The sequence below is a fragment of the Cavia porcellus genome, unplaced genomic scaffold (genome assembly GCF_034190915.1).
Source record: "Cavia porcellus strain 051 isolate PalLab524CR breed Dunkin Hartley unplaced genomic scaffold, mCavPor4.1 scaffold_1, whole genome shotgun sequence".
Classification (NCBI taxonomy): domain Eukaryota; kingdom Metazoa; phylum Chordata; class Mammalia; order Rodentia; family Caviidae; genus Cavia; species Cavia porcellus.
The window spans coordinates 118,832,265-118,855,370 of NW_026947484.1; the positions used below are offsets into that span (position 1 = coordinate 118,832,265).

Here is a 23,106-nt window from a genome sequence, read left to right on the forward strand (position 1 = left end):
GGAATTCTGCATGTATTCTTTCTATTTAAGTCATAGGTGTTCAAGGTAGTGTCTATTCACCTTCTAGATACAGATGAAGGTAACAAGGTTCATACAAAGGAAACAGTTTTCTGCTATTTCACAAGGTAAGCAGTTAACAAATGGTATGGAAAGACCTGAATCAGAGCTTACACTCATGATATTATATAAAATTGTCCTCATCTAGCATCAGCTTTACATTTAAAAAATATTAATGTGCTAAAAATGGAAATACAACCTGAAAGTTTTCATGATGATTTGACTAACATACATACATTCAGCACAGTACCTTTAATTTACCATTACATGACCACTTTTACTGCAGGTTTCATTTTTGTACCTGGATGAACCATGAAACTTTAGGAGAGATGTTTGCTTGAATGGTGTTTATGTTGTTGAGGAAAAGCAACTCCCACTGTAATCACATATCCCAAATGCATTTTCCCCTAATGTTCTTTAAACTAAGATAATTTTTAAAATAAAAAAGCTACTATTATTTACTAGTTTCTTTTGATTGGAGAAGAAAATGATTAGCTCCACTGTGTTTCATCCTATTTAAAATCACAAATAACTTTTGCTTATTCATCTCCTCTGTATTCCACTGTGGTATGACCACAATAGATTGAATCATAGAGTACAGCTTTTTTGCAAGCACATATTCAGAGATTATTTTAAAGCAAAGAGTTAATACCATGGGATACTTAAAACTAGATCAATTCATAAATTGGATTAACTCATTAATTAACTCCAGCTCAGTTACTTTACTTCTGAAGAAACAACTAGTGAGTGAAAAAAATTATAAAGTATGAATTAATTTGGATTATTTACTTCCCCAACGGAAAGGTCTAAGATCAGTGTATACAATTATGACATAAAATAAGATTTCTCTATTTTAAGAAATCACTATTAATGAAATATTTAGAAAAGATATAAGGCTACAGAAAATTTTGTACAAAATAACAATCCCATTTATTCACTTTGAAGAACTATGTTCATATTGATCTTTAAAATGATATGAGTATACAGCAAGCTTAGAAAATTAAATGATATTAATTCAAATTCACGTGATATTTCTCCATCTAAACTCTACCTGCACCTTCAACTAGCAGCAATGTAGAAACCTAAGGTAATACCATGCAAAAGTTCCTCCTCTTTCAACAAGAAAATTATTCCTTTCTTAGTTTGCTTTCTTAGTTTAGCTCAAACCAAAAATCTCTGTGTTATTCTTAGAATCTCTTCTTTGTTAATTCTCACTTATGTTCAGCCAGAAATCTAATAACTTCTGGCACTATTATCATTTCAAACATTATCTATTGCTAAGACGATTTCTTACTGCTTTCCTCATTTTTGTTGCTTCCTACTTGAATTCACTCTTTGTATCAAAATAGCATTTTGAAAGCATAAATTTCATGTGTTGTTCCCTTGAACTAAATTTTTCAATAGTTTATCACTGATTTTATTAATATTCAAACTCTTTGCTACTTCATGATCTGTTCCTATCTATCTAAATGTATATAAAATCACCAAAAACCCTGGTGAACTTTTGAAATATGCTACTTCATTATATGTATATTTAATATAAGCATACATATCAACTATATAAAGCATGATTTCCACAAACTGTCTTTTCATATATATATATATATATATATATATATATATATATATCTGCACAGAAATTTTTCTTTTCAGCATAAACTTTTCTCATTATTTTATATCCATATAAACTCTTCCCTCACTGTCAATTACCAGCTTTTTTATTTTTAAGCAACCTAAATTTGTTTCACCACTGAGTCTGGTAAACTTTTGAAACATGAATACAGAACCTTCTTTGTTTCTTGATTTAAAGTGTTTCTTTGGTGTAAGCAAGTTTTCTGTAACATTTATCAAATGTAGTGAACATGGATCTAAGCACAGTGAGTTTTCTTTTTTTTTTTTTTTTTGGTAAACTATTCTGTTTTGTTATTATTTATTTATATATTGAGAGCAGAATTATTGTACATACTTTTTTCCACAAATTTATTGATGTATAATTGATAAATAAAAATACAAAATTAATGCCCACAGTTTTGTGAGTGCAATGGTATGAGAATGGTTTGTTTCCATGAAAAGTCACTGGGAGGCATAATTTTCCAACACAGCAGTGTTGGGAGATGCAGGTAGGGTGAGGTATTTGGTCTGTTCTGGATCTGTGAGAACAGAATTAGCTACCAAAAAGACTGGGTTATTACAAATCAAGGTTACCTTTTGTATTTTGCTTCTTCCACACAATCTACATATCCTTTGCTTTGTTGCCATGCATGGAGACCACAAGGCCCTTAATAGAAATCAAACAAATGTGGCCATCTGATCTTAGACTTCCAGACCTGTAAGCTAAATTCGCCTCTTTCTTTATAAGTTGCCCAATGTCAGACATTCTATTATGGAAAGAGAAAATGAGCTAAAACAGCAAGTTTGGAGAATGTAGTTATATATACAACTACCACCCAGATAATAAACATCTATTATATGCAAACATTTCCTCATACCCCTCTGCTATTGCTTCCTCTTTTTTCCTCCCCTGCCAATCTTTTTTCCTCCCATTTTTTTTCTATTTGTCCTACTTCTGTCCTTTTTTGTGGTAAGAGCAATTTATAAGAAATCTATATTTCTAACAAGTTGTTTAGTATACAAGATCTTATCTTTACTTATAGGCACTTTTATAGTTACTCTAGAATTTACATCTTATATTTTATACCCAAAATAATATGTCTCTCAGTGTATTCTCTAGTAACTATGATTTTATTGTCTACATCTACAACTTTCACGACTTTAGATCTTCCCTAAAGAAGAATCACGCAACACATACCCTGCTGTATCAACTCTTTAATATAATCTTTCCAGGTCCATCTATGATATCTCAAGTGACAGGATTTTATCTTTTTAGGGTTGCACTGTATGTTTATACTACACATTTTTCCATTCAGCTGTTGATGAATATGTTTCCATATCTTGGATATTGGGAATAATGTTGTAATGAACACAAAAATATCAATATTTATGAAATTTTGATTTCGGCTCTTTAGGACATATTGTCAGAAGAGGGATTGCAACATTCATAGGGTAGTTCTATCTACAGTGGTTTTTAGAAACATAAACAGAAGCCAATGCATTTTACATTGTCAACAATCATGTATAAAGGTTTTAATGTCTCCACAACCTCCCCAAAATTACCTTTTAAAAATATTTATCTTGGTAAATGTGAGATGTGGCCTAATTGTGGTTCTACTTTCAGTTCTCTAAGGGTTCATAATTGAAGTATCTCTACACGTACTCATTGTCCATTTGTATATAACTTCTTCAGAAAAATACCTTCTCAAATCCTTCAGTCACTTTTAAAATCAAATGATCGATCTTTTTGATATTGACTATTAGGTCCCTAACATATTTTATAAATTGAATTTTTATCAAATATATGCTTAGTAAGTACTTTCTCCCACTCTGAAGGCTGAATTTTCATTCTTTTCATTCACTGTTTGTTCCCTTTAGTGGGGAGAAAGTATTTATCTTGAGGTAGTCCCACGTATTTTGATCTTATTGATTTTATATTGATCTTACGTTACAGTATAATGGTGGAAGGAAAATGATACAGAAGTGCCTGTGCATGTGTGCATGCTTTTATATGAATATAATGTACTTCCTTGGCTTCTCCTCAGAAATGGGGAGCAGAGCATGGGAGTTAGGCAGAACTCTCTCTCTCTCTCTCTCTCTCTCTCTCTCTCTCTCACACACACACACACACACACACACACACACACACGAAAATGTTTCAATTTTAATGGCCATAGAAGGCCTCTTCGATGAGCAATATCTGAGCATGTTCTAAAAAGAGTGAGCAGAAGTGCACTGTGTGTATCAGCAAAATATTAGTGTACTTTGGTTGTAGTCTAAATGAATTAATGGTTTGATTTGTTTATCAGCTGAACTATAATAATAACGTTGGTTTCTTTACTTCCTATTTATTGTACTATCATCTATTAAGTTAATGGAATACAGATTATTAATCATAGCCTCTATTTCATGCAACCTACAATGTTTGTTCAAGAACAAAACCAAGTTAGCTTAAGAAATGGCTTAAAAAAATGGCTGTAAGTTAGTCATAGCTCCTCCCCCCAAAATAAATAACATGTTGACAAATTTTCAAAACTGTCCGTCAAGAAGGTAACAATTGCCATATTCAGAGGCTAAGGGGCAAAGGTGTTGACACTGCTGACAAGATGTCAATGGCTAGAGTCAGAAAAGCCTGGTGACCAGCACAGGATGGTGCCTGACAGCAAATCCATGTAACACAAAGGAGTCAGTATGATAGAGGTAAGAATGAGAAGGTAAATGAAAGAAGATGACATTTACAAAAGGTGACAGCAGAGACATTAAACATTAAGACTTGAAATAAAAAGCTCCAAACTGTAAGTCAACAATGTAACAGGCAATATCTGCTTTTGTGTTAACTGATTAACTCTTACATTTCTGTAAATTTCTAGGAAATACACAAAGGTGAGGATGGAAATCAGTGTAGGTGCTCCAAGGTCACTTCTGAATAAGAAAACCGCTGCTAATTATAGAGGATGATTGTGAAGATCAAATGTGAAAAATTATCCCTTTTGCCCTTTTGCTTTCTTGTTAACTCTACCCGACCATCAAGTAGCTTTTAGTATTTTAAGCTAGCATCTAGCAACAATAAGCCAAATGAATTTGTGTAATATGTTGTCTTAATCCTCTGTCTCATAATCTATGAATTTCTAAAACATACACAATTTTCAATCATACTCATAAAGTGTCAAACTGTAACAGGTGATTCACTGGCCAACCATCAAACACAAGGTAAATATTGCTTTCCGCAGTGGAATACACTGACAAACGAATGAATCTGAAACACATCCCCTTGGGATATTATCTGGGAAACAGTGACTATAGTATATGGAGAATGATGTGCAATGAAATAAGGTAAAATTTGAGAACTGCTTATATAAATTACTAAACAATTAAGTATTCATCTCCATTCAGGAGCAGAATTCTGGATTGAAAGACACATTTATCTGTGTACTATATCTTCTACTCTTCAACTGGAGATCACCCAGGATTTTACTGAAAACAACAGTAGAGCTGAGAACTGAAAAAATCTGATTTGGCACCAGAATTGCCACTGTCTACTTAATAAAGATACTGTATTTTCTCTTTCTCTCCTTTATTTTCTCCTCCGCTCTCTTTTTCCTTCCCCATCCTCGTTGCCTCCTTCTTCCAAATATTATGCTTATACTATCCTCTATTAAGTACCTATCATAGCTTTTCAAGCCTTTTCAGCTAGTTTAATGTTGCCTATTTTCCTAAGTGAGTAATGCTATCATTATTTTCTAAAGCCTACATTTCTGGCACCTAACTCTTACATCAATGGTTGATTCCCATGATCTCCATGACTGTAACAATCTCAACTAAATTTAGTGTAATTTATTAATTTGTAAAATGCTAAAAAATAATTAATTCAAAGTCAATTCTTAATATTACATGAATGCTAAACCCTTAAAATGAATCAATAAATAATGAATCTTCAATAAAATACTTTAGTTTTAACAATTTGGGTTTTACAACTTTGAAAAACTATTTTTTCCTTCTATAGATAATGTATTGGCAGTTTTAAATGTCATTAAGTCCTTGAACTAAGAATTCCACTTCTGTGATTGTTTTGTCACAAAAACCTAAGTGAAAAAGATAAAAAGATAATACAGTATTTTAAAAGGTCCGGACACAGAAAGTATTACGTAAACCAATCACAACTTGCAATCAGGTCACTTAATTTTCAGACTTACATGGTGTCTTCTGATGTGGACATTTTTCATTCTGATTCTTTATAGTTTAAGAGTCTAGTTTACTAAATCCCTGAATGATAAGGAATAGAGTTCTGGTCAAAACTTCCAATTAAGTTATTTTGCTTTTGAATCTTCCCCCAGAGAACTAAGAGGTTTCTGTGCTTTGCTTTACCACAGTAGGTCATTAACTCCAGGAACTCGCAGGCATCAGGACATTGCGAAATTGGTACAGGATCCACAACATTTGCCGTCATTTGGACCTGGTGATACTGCAGTGGCTAACTTCTGTCATGGTCCTTCATCATACTCTGCGGTTAGGTTCCCCATGGCAGGGATCAGAGTTTTCAGATCTGATTATTTTTTCTGTCCATTCTAATCTTGGGTTATCTCTGCCTGAAGTAGCAATCTACTGCCATAGTGGTAAGGAACTATTCTGCCTTTATAGAGACAATTTCATTTTAAATTACTTTTCAGGTCAAATCCCACCATTTCATAAAAAAGTTAGACACTCTATACGAAGTCAGTAAAAGGCATTAAAATTACTTATTAGTCATGGTACTTTCTTTTCTTATCACTAACCAGATAGTTTTGTTTTGATAGCTCCATTATTCCTCATTTTTTTACTTCATTTCCTTTTACAACATATAGAAGTTACTGAAAAATAAATCCCTCATTGTACACAAAAAACTGCACTCTATTATAAATAGATTCTTGCATCTAGTTTCTGATACACGATAATTAGTTTTAAATATTAGTTAGGGTACACATAATAACCCTGATTTTACCATCCAAGAGGCAAATTCTACAGCCAGCATTATAGGCACTGTATATTTATTTATGAGCAGCTGAAATAGACTTCATTTTTCAATGATTGTAAGAAAATTTCACTACTTGCCATTGCGAGGGATAAAATTGAGATCACATGCATTTCTAATACTAGTCAAGTCTAAATTCTCAGTTTCCTAGGAGAGTAGCTGAAGCCATCTTGACACTGCAGTCATGACAATGTGGAAAACTTAGTATCAAAACAGCATTTAGCCATGACATACTTCAATATTATTTTTTGGAGGTTATTACTATCTCAGGCAGAATCCATTATGATTTAAAACTGCCTTTTTATTGATATTCATTGTTTTTCAACCTGACAGTGGCCAATGATTTATATCAATCTTCTCTTAGCGTAAGAATTAAAGAGTTTGCAATATATCTTAAACTGAAGGACACTTTTTCAATAAGTCTCAAGATTTTAATACAGCTGTCATTTCAAAAGCCTTACCTCTTCTCAGCTAGAAAGGGTTTAGAGAAGAAGGCAGCTCTGTTGATAAGATTGTTTTTATCTAAAGCAGTGGAGGATTAAAAAATTAGTACATATTGCTGATGCCTTTTAAAAAGACATTTTCATTCTTTAAGTGCAAAAAAAAAAATGCAGTCAGCTGTCAATCATTAAATAACAAAATGATATACTGTTCCTAGTCAGATTTGCAACTATATGAATGCTGGTAAACTAACCCACAAATCATAGCCTTTTCTACTGCCTCACCCAGATTTCACAGGGGCTGCACACCCAAATAAACGCCTCTTGGCTACCCATTCATCTAACAGCTGGAAAGATGACACTTGACATTTGGAAACTTTCCTGTGAAGATTGCTGCAAGGCTTTCCCATTAGCTTCCTGGTGAGACTGTAAGGTCGAATAAGCTGCCTCAAAACCTGCAAAGGGTAACGGAAATACTCTAATATTAAGCCTGTGCAATTTAAATTTCTAATTCTCAAATCATAGTTCTTCAGATATTATGGAAACCATTGGTATAACTCAGGGGGGAGAAATCCCTTTGAAGATGTGGAATTAAAGTGATATTTTAGGCACTGATAATGATAACACATGTGTTTCATTTAAAGTTAGGACAGAAGGTCTAAGTAACAGATTTGGGCATAATAAGTTCTTGTAAGTTTGCTTCTCAAAATCCTTGACTATTGTGTTTTTTGGTAACTTCATCTTTGTTTAGAGTACAGGTCTTTAAGTTTATTACTTTTTATTTCAGTGTTATAAAACTATTAGGATGACATTAAAATTTTTTAGTATACCATTGTGGGTTCATTTTGAAAATCAGAAAGCCTGATGTTACTGTTTAGATTTAAAACATCCCCCAAAAGTCTCATGCATTTGGAAGATGATTGACTCTTAAAGGCATATTCTCATCACTGGACTCATCCATTAATGATCTCAGTACTTGAAGGTGCTATTAGGAGGTGATGTCTGGTTGGAAGTATATCACTAGGGAGAATGAACCAAAAAAGTGTCCTTGTTTTCTGTTTTCTTTCTTTCTTTCTTTCTTTCTTTCTTTCTTTCTTTCTTTCTTTCTTTCTTTCTATTTCTTTTTTAAGACAGGGTCTTACTAGGTAGTACTGGCTGGCAATCCTCCTGCCTCAGCCTCCTGAGTGCGGGGATGACAGGAGTGCACCACTACACCTGGCTCAGGTATATTCTTCTGGTCCCTGCTAGGTCCCTTCTCTCTCTGCTTCCTGGCTGCCATGGGTTGAGCAGTGTTCCTCCACAATGCTTTTTGTCATGGTGTTTCTGACTTCAGACAACCAATTAAGGATTGAATCCTCTGAAAACTGAAGCAACAAAAAATCTCTCTCCTTGCAGGGTTGGATATTCTGTCCCAGGAACAGAAAAGTGACTAAAACACCTAATAAAAAAACTAAAGTAGTATAACTGTGATTATTAAGAAAATGCTCTGATGTCATAACTTTCTGATACAAACTTAAATACTGTTAAACTTCAAACTAAGAATTTTTAATAACTCCACTAGCCAGTAAAGTCATTGAAAAGCAAAAGTTGCCACTGAATCTCAAACTGTAAAAATTGCAAAAAAAGAAAGAAAAAAGAAGACAAAAGAAAAAAACCCCCAAAATTTCATTTATTAAAATAAGTTTGCATAATTCAATTTGCTTTCATAAAATGATCATTTTGTAGTAACTTTAATTTTGAATTTTGTATCTTCATTTTTTAAATAATCTGTTCTTGTAAAATAAATGCTTCTCAAGTGAAAGATTCCCTAATGTCCTTGTATGCTGACTAACTTTATGCCAGAATCAGGCCTCCAATGTGAGTTATGTCCAAATGTAGAGAAAATTAATATGATGTAAGAGGGAAACTGTATCTCTTCAGCAAGTGACAGATTAAAAAAAATCCTATAGATGCACATCTCATGACCTGAAATCATGAACCAATATAAATATACGCCTCGTGTTCCCATTTCATTCCATCTCCGAATCTCCCAAAAACAGGCTCATCTCTCAGGAAGAAAATGGAATACTTAGAAATGATTGTACTTTCCTCTCCTCAAACTAAAGCCACAACTACCGTGTTGTACCTACTATATAGTAGGTCTATGGCATGAATTTGTCTCTGCTAAGTACTGAAATCACAAATTCTTTTCACACAGCCTATTGAACTGCCATCAGATGGTAATGACTTTCTGTCACTCTCGACCTGGGGCAGATCTGAACTAGTGACCAAGAGGTTAAGGCTCTGCATTTCATTACCAATTCCCTGAGATACCCAGTTCCCTAAACAACTAGTGTTTCTATTGTGTCTCAATTGAACCAGAAGAAAATGCACAGAAATCTCAAGCAGTAGAAAAGTGGGTTAACAATGCAAGGAATTCATGTTAGATTTGAAGTTTTTAAACACCTATTTCAAAATATACCCATATATTAAACACAATTGAGCAGAATCACATTAAACTGCAAAATAATTTCTTCATAATTGTCAATGGCATATCATAAGTTTCACGTTAGACTTAAGCCATTACAGAAAACTAAAACAATAGGCACCTGTACTTTGTAGGGTTAAGAAAATACTTTAGATCTGATATGATGCCAGAGCATTCATGTGTTTATCTTTTGTGTCTGCTAAAATAATTCTGCCCTATATATTAGTTTCAGGGGAGACTGACAAATTGGAAAGAGTAATTTAGAATCATAAATCAAATAATAAAAACAGAATTAGGCCGCTGAACATGGATCTACTTTCTATCCATTCAATATAACGTATTTTTAAAAAGCATAAAGTTTGTGAAGAAACAAAAGAGGATAGTTTAGGAACTGAGACATAGGCAAACTCATTTATTTTTATTATTCATATAGAATAGAAATAATGAACACAAAAATTTTGGAAAAAACATGAACTTCTTTGCTATTTTTGAAAGGTAATGTAAATCCTGGCTGCCAACTAACAGATTTCTGTAGCAACTCTGTACCAAAATATTCAATAATGATAGATATACAAATACAGAAGCAGAGATAGATATATTATTACTAAAATTTGTAAAAATGCTTGACACGGTAATGCCACTTTGCTTTACTTTCTATTTCCCTATAAGTGTTTGAATTTCTTTGGAAGAAATTATATTTTTTTTCCCTTTCCTGCTCATCTCTTGCTTAAAATCATTTTATTGGTATATTTTATATACACATAATGATAACAAACATCTACCATAGGGAATTTGTACCTGTACATGAAGTATCTCAATTCTTCTTTTTCTCCAATTCCCCTCTCCTCCCTCCAACTCCTCTTTCCTCCTTATTTACAAAAGTTTGTTTCCATTTTTTCTATTATTCTTATTTTCTTTGTTCCCTCCTCCCTTTCTCCCTCTCTACTCATCTTTAAGAAGAGACTCTAAAATTGTTTCCCTTTATTTGGATTTCTACTTAGTCCTATATTTAGTCTTCTACAAATAACCCTCATCTTTAGTCTTTATGCCTATGTTTATATTTCTATCCCTAGAACTGCTCTCATCAGAGCAACATGTAAATTTACAACATGATCCCTTTTGCTCTTCATAACAAAGGCTATGATTTTAAAACAGTGTATCAAAAAGAAAATAAATGCAAAATAACTTTTTTTTTTCTTTCTCCCTATGCAGTTCAAACTGGTCTTGAGCTCACTTTGCAGCCCAGATTGGTCTGGAATTCATAATGATCTTCCTGCATTAGCTTCCCTAGTGCTGGGATTTATAGGCGTGTGCTATTGTGCTGAGCAAGAAATTCTTTTTATTTGGGATTTTTTTTTTTTTTTTTTAGGCAGTGTCTTACTATATATCCCAGGCTGGCCTTGAACTTGCAGTAATCCTCCAGCCTCACTCTGCTAGGGTTATAGCCATGGGCCAACATTCTGGTTTATGTATACTAGAGTTTTTAATGAATACTGACATAACCAAAGAATAACTCTCCTGATACAATGAAACTAGTAGCATTTGAAATAATGTCTATACAGCTAAAATTATTTGATAAAAATATTGTATGTTTATAAGAACTCCTTAGTACTAGTGTGACTATGCTTACAAAAAGAATCTGTTGATTTGGAATTAACACTGAGGGGAATTTATCTTATGCCATCTTTTCAAGTTTGTTTTCTGTGGGGAGATATAGCATGATGATATCATATATACAATATCTCCCCTTTTTTGTACATAAATATTTTTATATGTTGATCCTAGAACAAAATAAGTGTTCAGTCTTATGAATGATGCATTTTTATTCATTAATAAGACTTGATTTTTTTTTTCTTTTGGATGCTTTAGTTAAGGATTTGAGGTCACTTACTGGTTTAACGAAGTTGGTTGACACTAACAGACAGACTGGATTAATCCTTTCTCTCCTTTTCCTTCAGGAGACATATAAAAATAGCCTAGGAGTGCTGATACTTTATAACCAGTAAGGGGCTCCAATTTCTACTCCTGCCAGCTTGGGGTGTTCCTCAAGAGTAAGTTGCATGCTCTTTACCCTGTTTATATTAGCTTTAAAATCCAAACAAATATTATATAAATCAATGAGTTACATGAGCATGAAAAGACAGAATTAGGTCTATAAAAGCTAAGATAAATGTTTTCAAGATATGAGGAAGATTAGTTACCTCCCCAAAAAACAAATGTCAAATAAAGTGTGGAATAAACCATTGAAATGACTGCAAGGCAACAATACAGAAATACAGGATACTGTTCTGCTGTGTTTTGAAGGTCCTGCTTCACTTTCAAAAACAAAAAATGGAAATAGAGATAATGTATTATAGATAATTGATAATTATAGATAATGTATTATAGATAGATACAAAATAGAACACCAACTATTTTATACAGAAGACCTTGGTTTATTCTTACATATAAACAAAGTGAAAATGAGAAATATTTACATGCTTTAGTTAGCTTTAATAAATATACATATGATTTTACAATGTCCACATTTAACTTTTCCTGACTAACCAACTAATTATTGAGTTTTGGTTTCACAGTACAAGCAAACTTTTTGTACTTCATGCTTTTTTTAAAATTAATGTTCTGGATTTGTCCAATTTATATTATTAATGAATGCTTTAGATTTGCCTATGTAATTAAAACACCTTATTTTTACCCTCAATTAACAATTAGATTTAGCTCTTTAATCATACAGCTAATTTTCCCTCTATTTGGTTTCTCTGGAAGTTAGAATATATAGCATGTTCATATTCTTAAAATGTCTTTGTGCACTTAATCATTCTGGCTAAAGTATATTTTTTAACCAGAACTAATTTATACACAGAATTCTGCCTCCAATCATAATCTTCTTATTTTTCCAGAGGAACTTTCATGCAAAGTTATACTGTATTACTACATTTTGAAATTTTAATACACACATTGAAGGGAAAGGTGTCAAAGAAAGGTTGCTAATTGGCAAGAAGAATAATGATCTAGGGTTAAAAATTATGAAAATAGGAGTTTAGAAAACTGGATAATAATAGACATTTGTGGCTTTAAATCCTGGTTTCATGATACTGACAAACTGGATTTAATTATTTTAGGCTTTAGTTTTAAAAGCTGTGAACAAAATATAAGTAGGGCCATTGCAAAAAAAGTACAAATGTACAATACTTGCTAAACAAATTGTAGCTATTGTTAAAATGGCTGACAAAAGAATACACAAGGTTATGTTCCAAGCAAGATAGAAACCTGAGACCACTTCTTTCTCTGATAATTCTAGCCAAGGTTATCTCTGCTCTTTGACTATTGTAGCACTTACTGTCTGTGGTGTAGTTATTTTCATATTATGTCATTTCATATATTTCTTTTTCCCAATGGGTAATCTTTGATTCACAATCATTATAAGCTTCTTAAGAGAAAATGTGATGAATTCACTGATGTGTACCTTTTTCTTCCTCAATACAGAAATTTTATCCATACATCCATGTGTACCTGCATGTATGTGGATACATGCAGGTACACACACACACACACACACACACACACACACACACACAGAAGTTAAATAAATAAGTCCATATGTCAATAAAAGTGCAAGTAAATTTTTACAATTAAGAATTTTTTCATTTAGCCATAATCATTCTTTCAGTTACATACCTTGGTACACTGTCAAAATAATCCTTGATATTCAGAATGTCTTATTTAAGTGGTAGAAGGAAAATGCCAAGACTTCAGAATATTATACTGTTAGAAATAATAAGGTGAAATCATACTGGATCACTTACCAGTACAAGTAATTAAATGAAGTTAAGTGCACTTAATTTTAAATTACAATTTTATGACCTTGAAACATTTCACACATTAAAAAAGGATACACAGTGTTAAGTATCCCCACTTACTATGAACTTTAACATATTTGAATGAATGAGACATTTAATTTAGAATGTTTCCAAAAAAAGTGCATTACTATAAAATAACTTTCACAAGAGAAAATTTTGATAAATTGGGAAATATTTTTCTGCACATTATTATGAGATATGATACTATCATTACCACATGCAAATAACTTCTACCACAGTATATACCTCAAATTGAAAGTACAAGCTAGGCAAGCCATCTTGCAGCTCCAGTGTAACTACTGATCTTCCTCCCATTACTCTCATGTTCTGTATGCTCAAGTCCTCCACCAGCCTTCACTGAGCCCTTGTGTGAACTCAAAAGCAGGTTTAACACAGGTGGAAAAATTAAGGAGCAAGCAAGGATCACCTCTGTGGCAACTCAAGGAAAGCACTCTTTCCTCTCCACAGAAGCAGTGCCAGAGAAGGTTCTACGATCTGGAAAGTGGAGCTTGTGCAAGATATTAGCCAGATGACACCCTTTTTCTGGACATTCCTTGGGCAATGAGCAACCAATAAAATCTTTCCCAGTAGCCCTCTTTAAGTTCCATCAATTCTTATTCCTTAATATTCTTCAAACTTTTCTTTCTCTTTTTTTACTTGTTGATGGATTTTATGGAGCCTTTGCAGACATTCTGATACCTTCATGCAAACAGATAACAATCAATCATTATCTCTTCCATGATATCTCTGTATCTTTGTATTTTTATTTATTATGTGTGTATTTTATTTGACATATTTACACAACTGATTTCCTTATTAGACTATAATTCTTTATTTACTTTTTTTGGAAGCAGATGCTTTTTATTAATGGATCAAATCATAAAAACACCATCATACATGCCTTATGAAGAAACAAATTTATTTGGCTGATAATATTGGTGACGGAATGCCAAAAATTTGGCATCCTGCATCCAGTGAGGGCCACTTTTGCTTCATCACAGCATGTAAAGAAGTGGCAAGAAAACAAGCCATATGCAGAAGGGGCCAAATATAAGAAGTGGTTTTACTTTATAATAATCCTCTCTCTCAAGAACTAACTGGTCCTTTGAGAACTACATTAAGCCCCTCCCAAGATGGTGCCTGTAAGGCATAAAACACCTTCTACTATCACTAGATTGTGACACACTTTATTAAGTCATATGTTTTAATTTCCATTTGCAAAGCTAGTAATTAGTACTACTTATAAAAATATTTTGTATTGAATGAAAGAATGGATCCATGACTTCAAGAGCAGACAGATACATGTATATGAGTGAATAAACGAATCATTAAATAAAACATTAATAATTACATGAAATAGCTTATTTCTGTTGTCTTCTGTTAATAGCAGAAACTATAGGATTTTATTTTTAAATATTTTTAGAATCTTCTATTTTATAATCTTTCTGATTTCATTTTAATCATTTAAGGACCACTTCTAATAAGCCACAACAAAATAAGTAATGAGTATTAATACAGTAGGCTTTGTAAAAGAGACTTCCATAAATTCTCTCTTATAACATTGCTTGCAAAAAATAGTATAGTAACTTCTGTTATCACCTTTTATTTATCAATAAGTCACTTATTTCCCCCTGAGAAGACCATGCCCTTGCCCTATAAGTATGAAGTAATTGCCCAAGGTCACAAAATTTTTCACTATTTCCACTGGCTCTAAAATCTGCTCTTTAGTTCAGAGCCCAAACTTATAGCCACTATATGATACCTCTCCTTACTACTTCACTTTGGTGTATTTCCAGTGTCAAGTATTGAGGCCAGCAGCTGGTACTCAATAAGTAGTAATGCAGCAAATTAACTAATGTGATTTAAATGAAACTCTCTTCAGATAACTAGAGGAAATACTGAAATCCCAACATGGACATTTTAAAAAATTAAATTTATCAAAATAAAGGATATTGCAAAGAAATTTGAAACACTAGATTGCACTGAATGCATGCATTAATTTATGGTTTAAAGTATTTATTAAATCATTGAAAAATACTGAATAGCATTATAGTTTCCTTCAGCATACTAATGTGAAATTTGACAGTTACAAGCATCCATTCACAAATACAGTTTATACATTATAGAAATTATTCTTAATGAGACTGTAAGAAAAAATATTTATAATCTTAGCTTAACTTGTAATAATCTCATTAACTTTAAGTTCTCTATAAATTTAAGATCATTTCACTTAATATTCACTTTTTAATACATAACATTTGAGAATATAAATACGAACAAATCCCTGGGTTTCAAATGAGGAAAAAAGAAGATCAAGCTTCTATTTGAGAAAGATGACTCCAACAGCTGCATGAGGATGTTGGATTTAACAACAGGAAAGGTGGTCACATTCTTGAGAAGCAACAGGCCCCAGAGCCACCTAACAGGCAGTGTGGATAGAGGATTCCCACTTCTCTCTATTTTTTGTTTTATCATTTTATCACTGCTTATCACATTATATCTAATTCCCTAGTAAGACAGGACAAGTGATGATTATATTTGACACAGATTTTTACCTTCTTGCATTTCTACCCCATTTAAAATGCAATTCAACACTTGTTTGAGAAGTTGAAATCCTTCAGCCAAATCCCAAACTCATATTGGGCATAAATTTTTAAATTGCCTATTTCAAACACTGTCATTGCTAGTAATATGTATTTTTAAAGCATGCACATGATTTTCTTCATTTTACTAAAAGTCCACTTTCTTTTTTTTTTTTTTTTAATTTTTTTCATTAGAAAGTGGAAGCTAAATAAAATGATTCTTCATTTTATTTTCATACACTTCTCTCAAATTCAGGAAACTTAAGGTAATGAAGTCAAAAAGAAAAGTAGCACTAAGAATTCTTGAATATTTAACAGACAAAAAGTTCAAGATAATATGTAGTGCTGATTATTAGATACTGGGAAGAATCAGAAGGTGAAAAGGTAGCACAAGAATAAAAGGTACCAAAACACAGAAGTAGTAATTTTCGTATTGCACAGCATAGTAGTAGAAGGTAGAGTTCCCAATAGCTATTGTATATTTAATGGAGAACTAGAAGAGGAGGATTTAAGGTCCTAAACACTAAACACCAAGTAATGATAAGATCATACTAATGCTAAATTACCTGGATTTCATCAGTATATAGTTGTACAATGTGTTGATCTACCATGTTTTGCCCATAAATATGTAAAATGAATACTTAGAATTTTTAAAAAATAAATTACAGTACAAGACACATAACAATACTCCTCAACATACAATTCCTCACTTGAAAAATACTTCTGAAGCAGTTCTGGAAACCTTTCATGAAGATTTAGCTGCCCTATTTCGCCTGCCTTGGGGTCCTGCATTGATGTGAAAGGTTTACCTTGCATCGTCATTTTGATTTGGAGGAAGAGCCAGAAGTTGTATGATACCAGATCTAGTAAATAATAAGGGTGAAACCACTTGGTCATGTGTTTTAATGAGCCTGCCTTTCCATTGGATGCTACCGTGCCTCAGCATTCACAGTATTTTTAACCACATCTGGTAAAGATACTCACGAAAGAGGACCTCTAGATCTGCTTCTTGGATGTGGCAATACTGATGTGGTGAATATGTACAGAGAGAGAAGGGAATAGTCACAATATATATTATTCTCATAGCACATATTTGCAGTACATTATGATTACATTCAGTGTGAGGAGTCAGTGCATAACACATGTACATAACACATCTTTTTTGTGTTTTCTTCTTTATTGTTTTGAGACAGGATCTCACTTTGTAGTGTAAGCTGGCTTTGAACTTTCTATGTAGAACAGGCTGACTTCAACTCACAGTGATCTTCTTGCCTCAGCCTCACAAGTGCTGGGATTATAGGCATGTACCATCACATTAGTCTATACAACACATTTTAACTATTTTATCAACTTTCTCTTTCCTTTTCTTATCCCAACCCTCCAGATCTTTGGCTAAAAGAGAGAAAAAAACAGTCTGTCTTTGGCTAAAGGCTATTATTAATGTAATAATTTTTAAAAATTTAAATAGTCACCATACCGTTTGATGTTTTGTATAATTATTGCATTTTAATAAAATTTTATAATTTTTAAGGAAATGGACATACTAGCTCTCCTGTTTTGGTCTTTACAAACTCTATATATGTAATGACTTACCAGACTATACCCCATACATTGTACATGTAAGATAAAAATAATTTAATTATTTTTAAAAAGTACATTATATGGAGAAAACAGTTCTGTAGACTGATAATAGTGAAAAACTATATAAGGACAACATAATGTATATGTAATACTAAGGTATTATGTATTTATATAACAACACATAAATGGTTTAAATAGAAAAAACAAGGCACCCTCCCTAGTTCAGTTTTATCTTAAATGTTCTTAGCATCTCTGCCTAACTCCTCTGTCTTTCCTTTAAACTGCATTTTACACATTCACAGAGTTTTCTGACCTGTCCCAAGATCATCTTCTCTTATCCTGAATCACTTTCACTCCTCCAAGGAGCTAAGAGGCTTCTCAGTGTGATCTCTGGCCAACCAAAAAATTGTTAAGTTCACACAACAAATGGAAAAAAGCTAAATGGTCATTACAAAGAGAAGAACTCAAGAAAACATCAAAGACAAATTACATTTAGTTAACATGCGGTAAATAAACAGGAGGAACTAAAAGAAGGCAGGTAAGAAGATATTGCAAGCAGAATCTTTCTTAAATAGGAGAGAGTAAGAATTTGAAACAATAAGAACAGGAGAGCTAACTTTTCCGAAACATTCTATGTGTATGAGGAAGTAGCTATAGTAATTATATTAATGAGAAGAAAAAATGGAGCACCTAGTCTAAAAGAGTAAGATCTAATAGTTTTAGCTTTTTATACCAGAAATGAACACTCAGTACTAGCATATACCTTTTGCACTTCCCATAAAACTAAATAGATAAAAAATTACAACTAAATTATATAAATTGTCTTCTTTCCATTTTGGTTCACACAACTTGCGAACTGGATGGGACCTCATCTGGTGCTAATGGATGGACTAGATTCGTTTCTAGACTGCTAAAAATAATTATGGCTATAGATTCTACCTATAATCATAAATTATGTGTCATCTGATTTGATAAACATAGTATCTATATATTTAAGCCATTGAATATCATTTTGAACAAAGTAAGTTTGGTGATTTCATGGCATTCCACTAGGAGAGATACATAAAAAAAGTTTAATCAAATAATATTTCTATCACTCTTCATTTAAAAACTGTATCCAAGTTAATATATATGGACATACTTCATATATACTTTATACAATTTATAAAAATTTATATAAATGATTATCAAAAACAAATGCATTGGAAAAATGAACTGAAAGTGATTCTAAATGTGTACCTGAATATATTTGTGAATGTGCCAAGAAGCTTGTTTTCCATCATTCACTGATTCCACTGTAGTGTTAGCCAAGCCAACAATGTCGCCACCTGCAAACACCCATGGTTCACTGGTTTGCATAGTTTCTGGATCCACTTCTGGGAGATTCCACCTGTTAAATTTTATAGGACTCAAGGCTTCTTTTACTGGAAAAAAGTGAAGGATAACAGGCAATGACTAATCCATGCATCACATAACAATAATTTAAAAATTAAGAAAATTTATGATTTAATTCATTCTGGGATTTCAAGCAACCATGTTTCAATGAACCATAAACATAAAAAGTTAATGCAATACTGAAATGCACACATTCTAAGTTTACTCAAAATATAACTCACATGTAAAAATTGAAATCTGCAAATTTGGGTATTGCTTCAGACCTAGGTTTTGTATCTAAGAAGTACTGGATACACAAAGATAGAAAACACAACCCTTTAAATACATCCAAAATGCTTTTTATAAAATATTTATGCCTATATTTTTTCAGAAATGTTTATTACTGTGTATCCCAAGTATACACTGCAATATGGCTTGTAGTTGACGGTCAATCTCTTCCTTCCACAAGACATTTCATGATAAAAATAAAACAAAGTTTCCTACCTTTTTTTTTACCAACTCCCTGTCATTGCTGTAAAGTAATGTTTTGAACCCAGGAATATAGTCACCTTGAGTCAGTAACCTCCTTATATTTGTCTTGTAAATACTAAGAAATGTAAACCTAAATTAGCATTAGCTCATTGTATATTAGCTCCTTGTATTGTGTGGCATATTTTTACAATTTTTTGCTAAATAAGTGTGGTCCAATAAATCTTAATTATCTTGGAAGACAGAAAACGTTGTTTCTTTTGATTAAAATTTTCAGCAGAAACCTAATCTTAAAATTTGCAAGAGATTAAAGAATTTAAGAAAAGGATTTTTCCAAGAGAAGAAATAAAAGAAGACAGACAACCTAAGCTTATGCTAGGACTTGGAAAAATGTTCTCGCCATGTAACCATGTAGCAAATGTCAGATCAGATTAAAGGAACTTCTCTGTAATGAAAATCAAAAGACAAAATAACAACCTTTTCTTTTCTTTCTTTCTTTCTTAACACAGTCTCACTATGTAGTCCAGGCTGGCCTTGAACTCACAATGTAGCCTAGGTTGTCCTCGAACTTGTGATCTTCTTGTGTTTCCCAAGTGCTGAAATTTACAAGCATGTGCCACCATGCCTGGACCAACTAACAGCTTTAACTAAGAAAATGATAGGGTAGTTGCAAAATAGGATATCAGTTGTCAAACATGTTAATGAATCGATTATATAAGAAAATAATCAAACTTAAAACAGTCTGATACCTAAAATGAATTTTTTAATTGAGCATAATAGAAAAAAAGGCCATACAAATAAACCTTGACACATATTTGTAGCTTCCTACTCAAGGAATATGCAGAAAGCTAATGCTGAGAGTATGTTCCTACCCACCTTATCCCCAGACTATAGGTTTCATCAGAACAGGAATGTTCTGGACATCAGAACTGGAATGTTGCTGGACTTAATGGATGGCAGTATGAATGAGTGAGCAGATAATTCAATACTATCATACTCAGGTTTTTAAGCCTTCTGATATTTGTATCTCTTATATTATTTCACCTTTCATTGAGAAAAAAATTAAATATTCATGTAATTATTTTCAATGCAGAATGGCATTTTGAGATTTTTCTAATGTCTTTAAAGGTCACATGAAAAGAGACCTTTATCTTTGCTCCTCATTGCATAACAGATCATCACTACCATCTGTTGACAGATACTTGAGTTGCAAGTCAATAGTGAATATAGCTCATCAATTCAACCTATTATAATTGTGGCAAATATATCATCATGGAATAGTATCTGTAAGTTTTTAAATAAATATTGTCAGAATAAAAACCAATGCCCTTTTTATGAAAAACTACCTTATTTTTCCAACATTACAATAAAATTTGGCCACACAAAGACTTGAAATAACTATTGCTTTTAAATGGGAAAAAATTTCAAATTCAAAATTATTTCATTAAAAGATCAAAGCCCTTTTTATATTTATCTCATCTTTTTATAGGAATATGTTTAAAAGTTACATACAGATTTCAACTTTAAGCTTGGGTAAAATAGGAATTACATTTTGGTATCTTTGATTTTTCAAGGCATCTATTGGAGTTAAAGAAATACATACTGTGAACTTACTGAATCTTAAGTCACAGTCTCTCACTTATATAGGCCTCTTTCAGGGCTTTGCTCCCAATATTATATTGCAAGATTTTCTGTTTCCTTTTCTTAAAGAGGAGCACTCAAATTATTTAAATTATATAAGGTTCAAATTATTTAAAGTTCAACTTATTTCAGGTTCAAAGATCCAATATCTGGGTCTTTGCTTGATCACAATGGATTACACACAGCTGGTGCTTAGTGAATGTTTGGCAACTTATATTTAAACTGTTGAGAAGTGTGTCTTTCATGATACAAAATGTACATATTATGATTCTCTATAATATTCAAGATGTAATACAAACTCAGATCTGAAATGCAATTACTTTAATTACTGACACTCAGGTCTGAATATCAATTGTTTTAATCATTGTATCATTTGTGATATCCAGGTAACCTCATTAAAAATCAAATAAATGTTTGATTTTGCGTTTCAGAACACGAGCACTCATTCTTTATATTAAAAACGATCTCAGCCTCCTTTTGCAAATTATTTAGCAGACTTCCCTCTGCTCTTTTTGGATGCCTTCAAATTCAACACTGCCTTAATTTCATTTCAGAAATAAAAATAAAAAATTGTAAGTCTATCAGCTGTCTATGATATTACTAATATCAATCAGAAGAAAGATCAATGGTATAAATTTTGATGTTTAATATCTAGCTTGTCAATAACTATAAAATATCATTGAAAAAGGAAAACATGAAAAATATACAAATATAAGCAATATTATGGCAGGTAGGAAGTGTTTTCTTAGCACTAAGCAGCTACTCTAAAGGACTTTATCACAATTTGAAAATCAAATAATCATCGTCATTTCTCAGTATATTCAGACTCTACTGAAGCATATGTAACACACAGCATTCTTACCCTAACTGGAACTTTTTGAATATGCTTACGGGTCAAAACAATACATTTAAAAAGAAAAAAAAAAACAGTAACCATTTAAAGGAAGCCACTATTTTTACTGTGTGTGTGTGTGTGTGTGTGTGTGTGTGTGTGTGTGTGTGTGTGTATATATATATATATATATATATATATATATATATACTTTAACTCTGTAACATACAACTGAAATCAAACATTCTCTGAAGAATCTTGTAAGCATTTTAATAACTGTCAATGAGGAGTTCATTCATTTAGCTGCTTCTTACAGGGAAGGCTGTTAGCCTCCGGATCCTTGTAGCCATTCTTCTATCTACTCCTGACAGCTCCCTTGCATCTCTGCTGATCTGCTTAACTTGCAATGCAATGAAAATAAACCTTACAAGTATATCTTCTGTCCTGTCTTCACCCAGCTTGGGAGGAGTCGAGGCATAAGTGAGTGAAAAACGTATATTTACATTTGCAGACCAAATAATTGCTTGCCATTTCCTATGAAGTGTTAAATGAATATTAGTAGTGGGACTGTATTTCTATTTCCTGTTTCTAAAATAAGGGAGGATTATTTTACAGTTTCTCAAAAACTTCCATTAGACCACACCTATATGGAAACTATAGCACACGTCCTACCAGCTCCACAAGTGAACAGGAAAGGAACTTGCAAAAGAACTCCTAAACAGGCTTATTCACAGTCTGTGTTATTCTGCAAATAGGAGAGGAATAAGCTAAATGATATGATGTCTAGAATTTTATGCAGTCTTTAAAAAGAAAGAAAACATCCTTAATTCATACCAAACATTCAAGATTTATGCTAATTTTCTGCTTTAATTACTATTGTGTTCAAATGAGCTTATTTAAAAAAAAAAAGAAAGACCCTCTGAGGTAGCTTTATAACAAGAAATGGTTTTGAAATAGGAACTTTTAGTCAACTTAATGTTATGCATGAAATGATTTTTTTATATAGACTTAATTGTATTGTGACACAGAAGTTCTTCAATAAGCCACAGCTTAAAATTGCAGAAGCCGTCCCTCAGGGACACATCACTAGCAGATGCAGATTGCCAAGGTCAATTAAACTGATGTAGCTGTGCTGTCATATACGTAAAGGAGAAATCCACAAGC

The 23,106-nt window shown here is 32.5% G+C and overlaps 1 protein-coding gene across 4 annotated transcripts in view; it reads right to left on the reverse strand.

Moving 5' to 3' along the window:
- The window catches only part of Dpyd (dihydropyrimidine dehydrogenase), an 816,845-nt gene that overhangs the window by 399,831 nt on the left and 393,908 nt on the right, over positions 1–23,106 (reverse strand). For all 4 annotated transcript variants that reach the window (XM_003478953.5, XM_063254705.1, XM_063254712.1 and 1 more), the window contains one exon: positions 18,846–19,030. In XM_003478953.5, coding sequence (XP_003479001.2) covers positions 18,846–19,030 — 185 coding nt within the window. The remainder of the gene's footprint in view (positions 1–18,845; positions 19,031–23,106) is intronic.